At 42.8% G+C, this 12,852-nt stretch overlaps 1 protein-coding gene across 40 annotated transcripts in view; it reads left to right on the forward strand.

The window, feature by feature from the left end:
- Positions 1-3,416: 3,416 nt before the first annotated feature.
- The window catches only part of camk2b2 (calcium/calmodulin-dependent protein kinase (CaM kinase) II beta 2), a 37,648-nt gene continuing 28,212 nt past the window's right edge, over positions 3,417-12,852 (forward strand). For 22 of the 40 annotated variants that reach the window (XM_081702673.1, XM_081702676.1, XM_081702685.1 and 19 more), the window contains exons 1-5: positions 3,417-3,650; positions 5,518-5,612; positions 11,322-11,381; positions 11,609-11,663; positions 12,147-12,212. In XM_081702673.1, the coding sequence (XP_081558799.1) occupies positions 3,589-3,650; positions 5,518-5,612; positions 11,322-11,381; positions 11,609-11,663; positions 12,147-12,212 (338 nt within the window). In that variant the 5' untranslated portion in view covers positions 3,417-3,588. Of the gene's footprint in view, positions 3,651-5,517; positions 5,613-11,321; positions 11,382-11,608; positions 11,664-12,146; positions 12,213-12,852 lie in introns of those variants that run through there. The other 18 variants (XM_027019999.3, XM_081702695.1, XM_027019871.3 and 15 more) reach the window with 3 other exon arrangements.

Raw genomic sequence — 12,852 nt, forward strand, 5'->3', positions numbered from 1 at the left:
GAAACTAAAAGAAAAATGGAGAGAGTGTGGAAGGTTAACACCAAGGTTCTACTAGTGATGGGGTCACATGGGGCTGTGGCCCCTAAGATGGAGAAGTGGCACCAACAAATCCCAGGACTGACATTGGTCTCAGTCCAGAAGAACACAATCCTTGGATCAGCAAAAATACTGTGTACCCTCAAACTCCCAGGCCTCTGGTAAAAGGCCTGAGTGTAAGGAAAAATAAATTAAGGGTGAAACAGGAATTTTATGTGTGTGTGTGCGTGTGTGTGTGTGTGTATGTGTGGCTTGTGCAGTTTAAAACCACCAATCTTACAATGAATCTTACATTTCCTATAGATTGCATAGACTCACATTCCTATTACTGCCCTTTCTGTAGTAAAACAGAACTATGATCTTCAATTTTAAGATTTTATTTCATAATATACTTGCTTTTCTCAACCATCAAGATAATAAGCTATGTCATGCTACATTGTAGGCAACTTCCTGTCATTTGTTTCATAATTACATATTCTCTGCAATGTGATTAAAGTAGATTGTTTCCTTCTTGGGGACAATGTGTACCCCTGCAATGAAACATGATGTTTTACGTTTTTGTTCCCATATTCCTGCAGAAAGTATTCTTTGACATATTCATTTATAATTGTAACAATCATGTCAATTACATTTAAAATGTCCTCTAGATGGCACTTTGACATTTACAACCAAAGGTTTTTAGTTTGTAAATCTCAAAGGACCTTTATTAGCATTTATCTGTTATTTATCTGTTATGAAAACCCACTGAAAACCCACTGTGATATACTAGACCATGAATATATATACAGCTCCGGAAAAAAATAAGAGATCACTCCGATTTTTTCTTAAATCCATATCCCCACATGTACAGCAGCCATTCCATTCAAGTGCATTAATGAGATGCTGAATAGGTGATCACCTTAACAAAATTCTATTCTAACGAGCAACAGTATAAAAACCTCTGCTGCTGTCATCACTGTTCTCTTGTTTCAGAATCCAGCTGGATGGGAAAAGCAGTGCCAGGACTACCCAAAAAGTAAGTGTAATCAAAAAACAGCTGCAGACCATGCCAAAAGAGTTGAAAAGGAAGGTTCAATTGTCGCTTTACTGGCAGAGGGATACAATGCTTCCATCTTGAAAATTTCATAAGAACAAGGTCAAGCAGCAAACACATGGGACAACAACAGCTACAGACTGACAAAGGTCAAAAACGACTCTCTACCGACCGTGATGATCGCCACCTCATTCGAATATCAACCATAAGATGATGTCAAGTGACCTACAAAAAGAATGATATGCAGCAGCTGGGGTGAACTGCACAGTGAGGACGGTTCGAAACAAGCTTCTGGAGGCAGGGCTGAAGTTGTGCAAAGCTAGAAAAAGCCCTTCATCAATAAGAAGCAAAGAAGAGCCAGACTGAAGTTTGCGAAAGACCATAAGGAATGTACCTTAGAGGACTGGAGTAAGGTCATCTTCTCTGATGAGTGCAATTTTCAGCTTTGTGCAACAAATGATTAGACAGAATGGTCAGATGGACACCTGGAGAGGCCTATAAGCTAGAGTGTTTTGCACCCACTGTGAAATTTGGTGCAGGATCGGTGATGATATGGGGGTGTTTCAGCAAGGCTGGAATTGGGCAGATTTGTCTTTGTGAAGGACACATGAATCAAGCCGCTTACAAAACTGTGCTGGAAGAAAGCTGTGATTAAAAAGCAGGGTTATTCCACCAAGTATTGATTTCTTGACTCATCTTAAGTTGAAATATTACTGTATTGTTTATAAATGAATATGAGCTTGTTTTCATTGCATTATTTGTGGTCTGTAATTTTTGTAACTGTTTTGTTATTTTGACCATTAGTCATTTTCATAAAAAACATGCTCTAAAATACAATATTTTTATCTGGAATTTGGAAGAAATGTTGCCAGTAGTTTATAGAATACAACAAAACTACTCAGCCTGGTCAAACACATACCCATCAATTGTAAAACTAGAGAAACGGATCATTTTGTAATGGTCTCTTATTTTTTCTTGAGCTGTATATTCAGCCACTTGTAAGGTCTTGCACAAATTAATTTGCCAATTATCTACAAAATAAAGCCACCAGATGGCGGTCTTAAGCATGAGTATTGTGCATTGTGCATCTATAAGGCCAAACACTATTGTGTTTTGATACTGCTATATTCCCAGTAACATTACTGTGTTTTGATACTGATATATTCCCAGTAACACTATTGTGTTTTGACATTGCTATATTCCCAGTAACACTATTGTAAGTGTTTTGATACTGATATATTCCCAGTAACACCTTTTGTTCTCCAAATTTTCTTCACATTAAAGTTTCTCTGTGAGTTACCCTGAGAGTTACTCTGTGAGTAAGAGGCAGTGGTAGCTCAGTGGTTAAGGTACTTGACTAGTAGTCCAAAGGTAGCTGGTTCAAACATCACCCAGTTGCTAGTGTTGGGCCAATGAGCAAGACCCTTAACCCTCAGTCATAGTTGTAAGTTGCTGTGGATAAAAGCATCAGCTAAAATAAAATGTAAGTTATCTGAAAATGTTTAAAGAATTCACTTTGTAGTATTTCAGTGAAAGATAGCATAGTACTCTTGGAGACATTGGTTTTCATGTTAAACACAACAATAATGAGATTTACAAGTTTAAAGATAACTATAAGAATCTAATGTCATGTTCCATTGAAACCTACACACATGGACTCTGGAGCATGAGTAGCTTTTTAGTGTTGTGAAATAATTTAAATAGGTTAAATAAGTGACATTATTATTATTATTATTATTATTATTATTATTATTATTATTATTATTATTATTATTATATTATTATTATTATTAATGTGCTTACACAAGCTAATTTACTCATTTATATTAGACAGGTGCCCATATTAGACACTATTGGATAAACACCTTCTTTTTCTCTTTTAAATAGTTTTTAATAGTATTGAAAATTATGAATATTATTAATACACATACTAAAGAAAATTAAAAATTAACAACGAAAGTCATGTATAAGAAGATGGGACTCCTCTTTCAGACTATTACGCATGTGGTGAATTGGTCTGGCATGATCTTCTTCAACCCTGATTGGCTGAACGATGTTCAAATGTATTGGCTATCAAAACAAGCAGGTGGAGCTCATACCCTATTACAAAAATGTCATAAATTAGGCATATTATGGAGCGCCAAAACGCATAATTTACCTTGCTAAAAAATTCTTATATTACATGTTTCTGGCATTTTTGACGGCTTTCTCAATAACTGCGGCATACCTTAACGCGTAAAAGGTGTCATAGAACCATACATTACCCAAATCAAAAGTATGACGCGTTTGAATGTTGTCTCAGGTTGGCCCTTTTGGCGTCCCATAGAAAACAACTGTATTGCAGTTGGACGGCATATTCAGTGAGGGGCTGGGAAGGCGGCGAAGCTTACTTGTCAGTGAACCTATCCCTCACGCGGGTGCATATCTGTACTGTATTGTAGTATTATTATAGCGCCTTATCGTAGTGCGTGGAGGAATATAGTTCGGATTGCCTACGAACCAAGCAAAGGAGGGGAGACATGGCAACGACAACCTGTACACGTTTTACTGACGAATATCAGCTTTATGAAGAGCTCGGAAAGTAAGACAGCATTTCGTGTTTTCTCTGAAGTGATAAGATAAAAGCGGTATGTCATTATTGGATTATAGCTTCAGTCGTTAGTTCTTATTTCACATTTAAGAGGGCGCCGTAAAAAATTTGACAGTGAGTTCACTTTGACAGGATCTCTGAAGAACACTTCAAATAAGATAAACTTGCTTTTACTTGAGTATGATAGAGTAAGTTGCAGGAGTTGTAATTACTGTTCAGCTTTGATCGGCATTGGCGTTTTATTTAGAGAAAGAGTTGCTTTATCACGCCAGAGCAGCTGCTGAAGTGGCATTTGGAGCGCTCAGAAGCGCGCGGCTGTTTGCTGTCTATAATCCGCGTGCAGAAGCATGCCTTGCGCCTGACGTTAGCTAATTATTTAGCTCGCGCCCTCCCCTCTCTTAGTGTTGCGATTCTTTTGCCCCGTATTCTTGTAAATTATTGAACGCTTTTTTTATTGAGCGTTTTCCGGATCATAACACAGATCGTATTGAAAACACACTTTATTTCTCCGCAGGTTGGAATTCTGCCATTTTAAAGTGTTGACACAGACGCGCTCGCGTGTTCGCGCGGGGGTTGTAACCTAATTTCCAGGGAATGTCCGTGATCAGCTATATGTGTCCAGCTCACATTTAACAATAGATGAAATAGAACATGTATTAATAGAAACGCTGTTTCTTAGAAGCGTAGATATTATTTATTAAATAGGCAACCTAGTCCTATGGCAACATCTGAAGACTGGTGTCCAAATTAAAGTTTAGATTCAGTCGTGTTATGAAGATTAAACGAATAATTTGGGTCAAGTACCAAGTATCATTTCAATTGTGCTCTTGTAATTGTCGAAGCCAAGTCAACTGTGTAGCGGACAGAAGTGTGTCAGTATCATGGGTATAACCGACTGTGCCAGTGGCTGCCCGCAGGTCGGATACTCCACCTCCAAGTAAGGAGAGCGATCTAGTGCAGATCGCACGAAGCCTTTCTGTACTGTGTGCCAGTGAAACCAGAACGCCTCCCAGTTCATGCAGCCGGAGTAGCTGATGTTCTTCACAACTCCCCTGGATTCCGCTAGCTAAATAAGCTCAGTGTCTCCTCAGAGACGTTAATGAAAACCACTTTTGCCATTACACCGATGGGTGACGGCTTCTCCGTCTCCGGTCGTCATCTTGGCAAAGGGAGCTCCGCTGTGGAGAGTCTTTTTTTCCCCTCCATCTATGTGCTCCTTGTTGCTTCATCTCTTTTTTCCCCACTATGACCCAGATTTGAGAAACAATAGATTCTATACAGTCATTTATTTAAAGTCAGATTAGACGAGCGAGGTTCACAGTCAGGCAGCCGCGACGTGGAGATGCGTGTTCCTCTTGCAGCGTCCCACATCCCAGGACTGCCTGCTGATTCCAGAGGGTCCGCACGGATGCTGCCCAGATGTGCGCAAAGGGCTGTACAGCAGCAGCAAGGTGCACTAAAATTAGCTGGTGAAGGATGACATCAGGAGTTATTGTGGATGCTCCCACAGGTTTTGTTATGCAAGCTGTTCTCAACACAGCTTGGGAAAAAAAAGATGCAGTAGGATTTTGGTCTGGTACTGTAGGCTGCCTGTACTATTGTTTTGTTTTTTGTTTTCTTTCAGGTTTATTTAGGTGATTAGGTGATTCTCCCTGGCTGTTATTGGCTGCCCTAATACCTAACGAGCTTGAGCAGTGTGATCATGTGAAACAGTGTCTTTTAGTTCTATTTTGTTTCTGTGCAATAAACACTGATGTCATTAGATCTGAGTGCTCATGTCCGTTCTGCCTCTGGTATGTGCAGAACGCAGGTTTCCTCTCAAGTAAATTGTCTGTCTTGCTTTTTTTGTCTTCTTCAGGGGAGCTTTCTCAGTTGTGCGGCGCTGTGTCAAGCTTTGCACGGGTCAAGAGTATGCTGCCAAAATAATCAACACCAAAAAGCTCTCAGCAAGAGGTGGGTAAAGTGCGATGAGCACCGGGGGGCTGGCCGCACGTTCACACTCGCATGGCCCGCACGGTCTCCAGGACTGCACACCCAGCTGTTCCTGGCCAGCTTTGGGAGATTTGGGTGATAAAGTCAATTTACTTTGACTCTAAACAGAACTGATCAGCTGGGTAAACAATGGAGGCTTGTTGGTATTGTGTGTAGGTGACATATGATGTGAGGTTATAGCGTTGAGTTGGTTTTATTATTGGTTGGTTTTAAGATATTTGCTATTTCAGATAATTAGTATTTATGATGCTTGTTTTCACAATGAATGATAATGCACTTGCATTAAATATAACATTCAGTCCCCTATGTGAAAAAGTCCAGTAAATATCAATAATCAGATTCACTGAGGTCAGTACCTGCAAAGTACAGTATTTAACCATAGAATCACTGATTTGTCCTTTCAGCAATGATCTGAATGAATTCAGTGGAAATTCAGCAATGGTCTGGATGAATTCATTAGATTTTAAAAATTCCCCCAAAACGAGAGGTGCATTAACCCAATTGAACTGAATTCAGATTGGCTGATGAGTTCTGTGATTTCTGGGCCTGCAAAGATGTCAAAACGCTCAGTTTCGAAATGTCAAGACAGGTGTAAAACACTGGCAGTTTTCGTAATTAGGCTGTGAAAATAAGCTTGCGATGATGCTACGCATGCTGCAGAGAAGGCCTGTGTCAGGGCTGCTTTAGTCAGGAGGGTGTTAGTCTGTGTGTGTGTGTGTGTGTGTGTGTGCAGTGGGATGTGGGGGTAGCCTGTAGGCTGCTAAGGCATCTTGGCACACTGCACACAGCGTGTCTGTGAACCCCACATGCTTAGAGCATGGGAGTCAGCTGACTCTCACAGACACACACACACACAGGTGCTCAGGGTCATAGAACTGCATTCCAACTGATGCATTTTCCTCACTCACTCACTTACTCACACACGCACACACACACACACACACACACACACTCACACACACACACACACACACACACACACACACAGGTGCTCAGGGTCATAGAACTGCATTCCAACTGATGCATTTTCCTCACTCACTCACTTACTCACACACACACACACACACACACACACACACACACACACACACACACACACACACCAATGTCCCCAGACTGCAGTGTTGTCCTACCGATTGCCATCTGTGCCTCCGTTATTGTCATTTTCTGAAACAAAGTGGTACCTACAAGTGGAAGTTGTTCTGACTGGCTGTCGTGACTCAGCTCATAACTGTGTGAACACGCTCATGCTCACGGCATTTATAATCGGATATGTGCAGAGATACATTACCACGATTTAAAACTAAAAGATGACATCAAATTCAGTGTTACATGCAATCTGAAACGTGTTTTCATGGCTGAACAAGTTAAAGTCCCTGGGAACATAGTGTAAATATTCGAAAAAATAACAATGCCATTCAGAAAAAATGGAATGAAGGAAGCCATTGCTCAAAAACCAGCTAGTCACTGATCAGATTCGAGGTGAGAATTTTGGGCGGATGGTCCTAGCCTTCCAGTGAGCACACTTGATTGCCTCCCACTGTTTTAGCCTGCTACGCCATAAACGCAGAGCATGTGGCTCGCTGGAACTGTTCGGTCCTGTGTGGATGGCCCTTCAATACTGACTTGGGGAACTAACGCTAGGCTAGCTGTCCATTGCTAGTTTGCTTTTGCTCATTCAATTGCTCATATTCATCTGTTGGTTCAAGTACCAAGCTTTGTGGGAGCAGCAAGCAAAATGAGCGTTCTGATTGGACAGAGTAACCCTTACACAAGCTCAGTCCATGATTAGGACAGCCCAATTTACAATTCTGGCAAAGTACATGTAGACACTGAAAAGTCACCAATTATTCACACTTGGTACATGCGTATGGTGTTCCCTAACGACCAGCGTTAAGCTAATTAGAAAGCAATCAAGAGTTTAAGTTCCCTAGAGCGTCAAGGGCAGAATGTAGTCAGTGGAACTGGAGTAAGTCTGTGACAGTTGCTTGCTGCAGGCTGGTGGGGGAGGCAGGTGGGGTTGGAGAGACCTGGCACAACAGCTGGCTAAAATATGCATATATTGAACTTATTTAGGATTCTCATGTTATGTAATTGAAACCACATTTGGGCATCTTTTACAACTGGTCCTTCCCCTTCATCAGGAACACCTGCAATGCACCATAAAAGTGGCCTGGATTTCCCCAAAGTGCCACACATGCTGAAGAGTGTGACTGCATTAACACTGCTGGACTAACACTACTAGACTAACACTATTGGACTAATATTGCTGAACTAACACTACTAGATTAACACTACTGGACTATCGCTGCTGAACTAACACTACTAGACTAACACTACTGGACTAACACTACTAGACTAACACTACTGGACTATCACTGCTAAACTAACACTACTAGACTAACACCAAAGCAGCCATGACAGCCTTCTAGTATAGGGAGGTGCTGTTGAGGTAAACACTAATAAAAATAAGTGTTTGATCAGTGTTTGTTTCTGCCAGGACTATGAAACGCTCTTCCAGTACCAATGAGATGCCACTCTGTGCAATCGTGCTTGTTTCAGGTCAGCGGGTGCCTCCGTGAGCCACATTTATTATGATCCTTGGGTGCAGGATATCCATCTGCAAGGTTCATTCTGGGAGCGACGCAACCGAACAGGACTAACATAACCAACAGTGAATTGTCAGTGTCCATAATAGTACAAGCGCTTGCACATTTATTAGTTTTACAGTCTGTGTACTGCCTGGGAGTTGAATCCAGGGAGTTGGGTGTTGCTGACACCTTGTTCTACTTGCTGTCTGAAGGGAGCTACAGGTACCACAGTCCATTATTGCAGACTCAGCAGAAAGCAATGGTCTCTGCAGTGACATCCATTTCTTTCGACCACACCTGTGTTGAATCTGAGACAGTACTCTCGCAAAGAACTCAGTTACTTTCCAAAACTGACCCAGTTTCTCAAAAGCACTAACACATAAACACTGGGACCGTAGAAGATGAAAGTGTTACATCATTCGTCCTGGTTGGGGTGGATTTTGGAGACGAGGGTTCTTTTGGGAAGTGTTGCCCCCGTCAGGCGAGGGGCTGCATGGTTGGAGTCAGACAGGGCTCTTCCCCACTCTGCTTCCTCCCTCATGAGTCACGTGCGGCAGACAGCAGGCCCAAACAGCAGGGAGTACGGAGTCTAAGCCCAGACCTCCTCTGTGTGTGTGTGTGTGTGTGCCTGCGTATCTGCCTGCATCCATGTCTGTGTTTGTGTGTTTGCATGCACATTTGTGTTTCCTTTTGCTGTACATGACTTGCTGGGGTCTGAACTTCACGATTCTCCCCTTGATGGTTTTGGATCTGTATTTTGCATCTTTGGTTAAGAGATTTGTCTAATACATTTTTATTTATGATTTTTTAAAATTCATTTTATATGGGGTGAAGTCCAAAGAGAAAAAACAATACTGTGGCCCCACACTGTTTCCCTGTAAAACCCTCTTTGCTCACTTGATTTGTTCCTCACTGTGTTTGTTGACAGCTTGTTATCATACCAATAATCTACTGGGTATTTATAGCTCGATGGCTCTATACACACATGCCATCTCTCTGTAGACCCATGTGCATAGTACTACATGTCTCTTGCAATTGATGCCTGAACAAGGCTTCCCAGATTTGACCAGAAGTGTTCACGTCACCGACGTTTGCAGGGGAGTTCCAGTGTGTTTGGATGCATGGACCGTTCTTACCTGACGGATGCACAGGTGACGTCACACTCGGCGGTCTCCATGGGTCTTCGTTTACTGCTCAGGTTGCCAAAGTTCAAACTCAGCCTAGTTGTCATTTACCCTTTTGTTGAATGATCACTGCAATTATATCCATTTAAATGGCAAGGTATTAAGTGGGTGACGACAAAGGATTTTACATCATAGCACACACGGTTAAATTGCAGTCACTACATACAATCATACAGTGATTCACCACTATAAAACTTGCTGACTTATAATGATGGTTAATAACTTTGGAAAAAAACATTGACTGATACTATACCAGTACCAGTTTGAAGCATTTTTTGATACACTAGCATAAGGTTACACTTAACTTACATAAGGTAAAACAATAACTTTAATAACGCTTCCTCGCATTCCTCCAGTCTAAGGCATTCTTATATAGCATATGCCTGAAATGTAATAGACACAATTAACTTTTTCTTTCCCTTTGGACTTTTTAAAAACCTTCTGAGCTGACTGCCAGCTGTTTCTAAACAATTGGCTAATCTTAGAATGTTCTTTAGTTTTTATTGTTTCTTAAGACTCAGTACATGCTTCTTTAAGGTAACCAGCTTTCGGATTGAGCCAGTCTCTCCTGACTGCTAACGCTAAAGCACTAAAGGAAGATATTGGGTCAGTTACATTTAAAGCACTAGGGATAGTGCTCTAAAAATTCTTAGCCACTGACTGAACCATCGCCTGCTCTGAAGCTCTAGATTCCATAACCTAGATCTTGAATCCAGACGCACAGCTTGGTATGTCTGTAATAATCCATCTGATTAGCAGTTAGGACCTATATCTGCTATGAAAGATCCCCTTTTCACTGTTCTGAGAACAGCTCCATTATATCAGCTCAAACTGGGTTTTAGGTAGGGCAAGCTGATCAGAGATCACAGTGAGTGGAGCCCGCAGCACAGAGGAGGAGGAGCAGTATGTTTCTAGTGCCGGAGATCCACAGCTGAGCAGGAGGAGAGATGTCGGCACCCCTGGGCTACGAGAGGCTTTCACAGGGCGCGCATGATCAGTTATGAATGCTTGCGCTCTCTATTTCTGAGCGGCCCTAATAAATGGCGTCTGCACGCGTGATAACGGACATGCCTGCCTGTAACACACACTAGTGAGGCAGAGACCGAGACAGCAAGCACTGACCCGGATGTATTCGTTTACTTTTGTTGATGGTAGATTAATGGTATATTTTAATCAAGCATGAATCCAAATCTTTAATATACCTTTAACAACGTAACGGGTTCATGTGATTATGTGCTATCAGCACTATTTTTCTCATGCTTCGCATCCGTCTTTTCGCGTCATACGTCCTGCATGTTGTAGGTTCAGACAACAGGCTGGGTGAAACCTCACCCTTATTCATGGTAGGCGGCCATCAGCGAGGGTTTCTCAGACTGAACAGTTACACCACAACAACCTCAGCGCTCATGTGGTTGTGCACGTGCTGGAGTCTAGCTGCGTGCGGAGCCACATCATGGCAGAGTCTCTCTGCCAAGGCTAGGAGTGTGGCCATCAACGCATGGACGTTAGCCATGCTGTTCAGCATGATATCATGCTATTTAGTAACACTGGAGTTGCTTTCGTTCCTGGAGAGACATGTTGTAAAGAAAAGCTCTTTAAATGAAGGTCTCTGTTCTGGTTAGATCCAAGATGACGTTGAAAGTGAACATATAGTGTTATATCATTGGTTATCGTTCATTTCCTACTATAAATGACATTATGAAAAAATATCCTTTTTTTGGAAGCTATCTGTGTGATTCTTGCTGTGACTGTGGAAGCTTTCCAACTGCTATCAAATGTTTCTGAGCATTTTTCAACATTTCTGAATGAATTCCTCCGAGATGAATACAGTTTTGGTGGAGCTGTGTGTCTCCCTTTGTCTGAACTCTGACTTTTGACTGCCCTTGTCCTTCCAGATCACCAGAAGCTCGAACGTGAAGCCCGAATCTGTCGTCTTCTCAAGCACCCCAACATTGGTGAGCGTCCTCCACGAACCCATCACTCACATGCGCACACTTCACTGATCCGGATACGAGCCTTGTCAATTATCGCAGCAACCTCCACGACTCTAATCCGTCTTATTGTCACGACGACGGACGCAGTCTGCTCTCTAACGTTTTCATGGGGGGCGTTTACAGCCTGTGCCTGACAGACACAGAGAGAGACAGAGACATAATACATTCGTGTGTGTTCTCTCCTCCAGTTCGACTCCATGACAGTATATCCGAGGAAGGCTTTCACTACCTCCTGTTTGACTTGTAAGCGCCTGTTCATTATGTTATTAACATGGCCTATGCCATATGTGCCTTTCTGTGCTATCTGGGCTTGCTGCATGTCTGATGGCTCTCCCACCCCCCTGGCTCCCACAGCATCCCTCACGCTCCCCTTTGCTGAAGAGCTAGTTTCCATAGCAACTGAGCTGGGCTACCCGGCTGTAGAGAATCCTGCAGCAGGGGCTTCCCCCCGCAGCTATGGGATGCCTCTTCTGGAGGATTTCCCCCATCCATCCATCCCTATCTCTCTCTCTCTCTCTCTCTCTCCTTTCTACCCCCGTTCTCTCTCTCTCATTATTGCGCACTCACTCACACGACCATTTAACAATGTCACCCCTGCGTCTTAGACCAGTTGCATGCTGCATTACTTTCCAGCGCTGAAGCGGTGGCTAAATCGCGCCCCGCGCAGAGGAGAGGTGACCGTTGCTGTAATGAGCGCTTGCTCATGCCCCTGTTTACTCTCTCTAGGGTCACTGGCGGTGAGCTGTTTGAAGACATCGTAGCCAGAGAGTATTACAGTGAAGCAGATGCCAGGTACTGACCTTTCCTCCGTCATCCCCCATAATTTCATTTCTCTCCATCTCTCTCTCCGTTCCCAGACACCTTTGTATGTAAATCAGGGTATGATGCGTTCGCGTCCTGCAGGTAGTTAGCAGTGTGAGTGACTCTTTCGCAGTAGTTCAGAAATTTGTAGCTGTTGGTGTGCGTCCTGTCAGCAGACATCAGCTTCACGCACTCGTCTTCTCTCTGGTTTTCTTATTCACCTCCTTCAACACTAATCTTACACACTCACTCACACACACACACTCACACACTCACTCACACACACACACACACTCACTCACACACACACACACACACACACACACACACACTCACACACACACACACTCACTCACACACACACACACACACTCGCACACACACTCACACACACACACACACACACTCATTCACTCACACACTCACTCACACTCACTCACTCACACACACTCACACACACTCACACACACACACACATACTCGCACACACACTCACACACACACACTCACTCACTCACACACTCACTCACACTCACTCACACACACTAACACACACTAACACACACACTCACACACACACACACACTCACACACACACACTCACAAACTCACACTCACTCACACACACACT

The sequence above is a fragment of the Electrophorus electricus genome, chromosome 19 (assembly GCF_041902795.1).
Source record: "Electrophorus electricus isolate QZ-2024a chromosome 19, ASM4190279v1, whole genome shotgun sequence".
Classification (NCBI taxonomy): Eukaryota; Metazoa; Chordata; class Actinopteri; order Gymnotiformes; family Gymnotidae; genus Electrophorus; species Electrophorus electricus.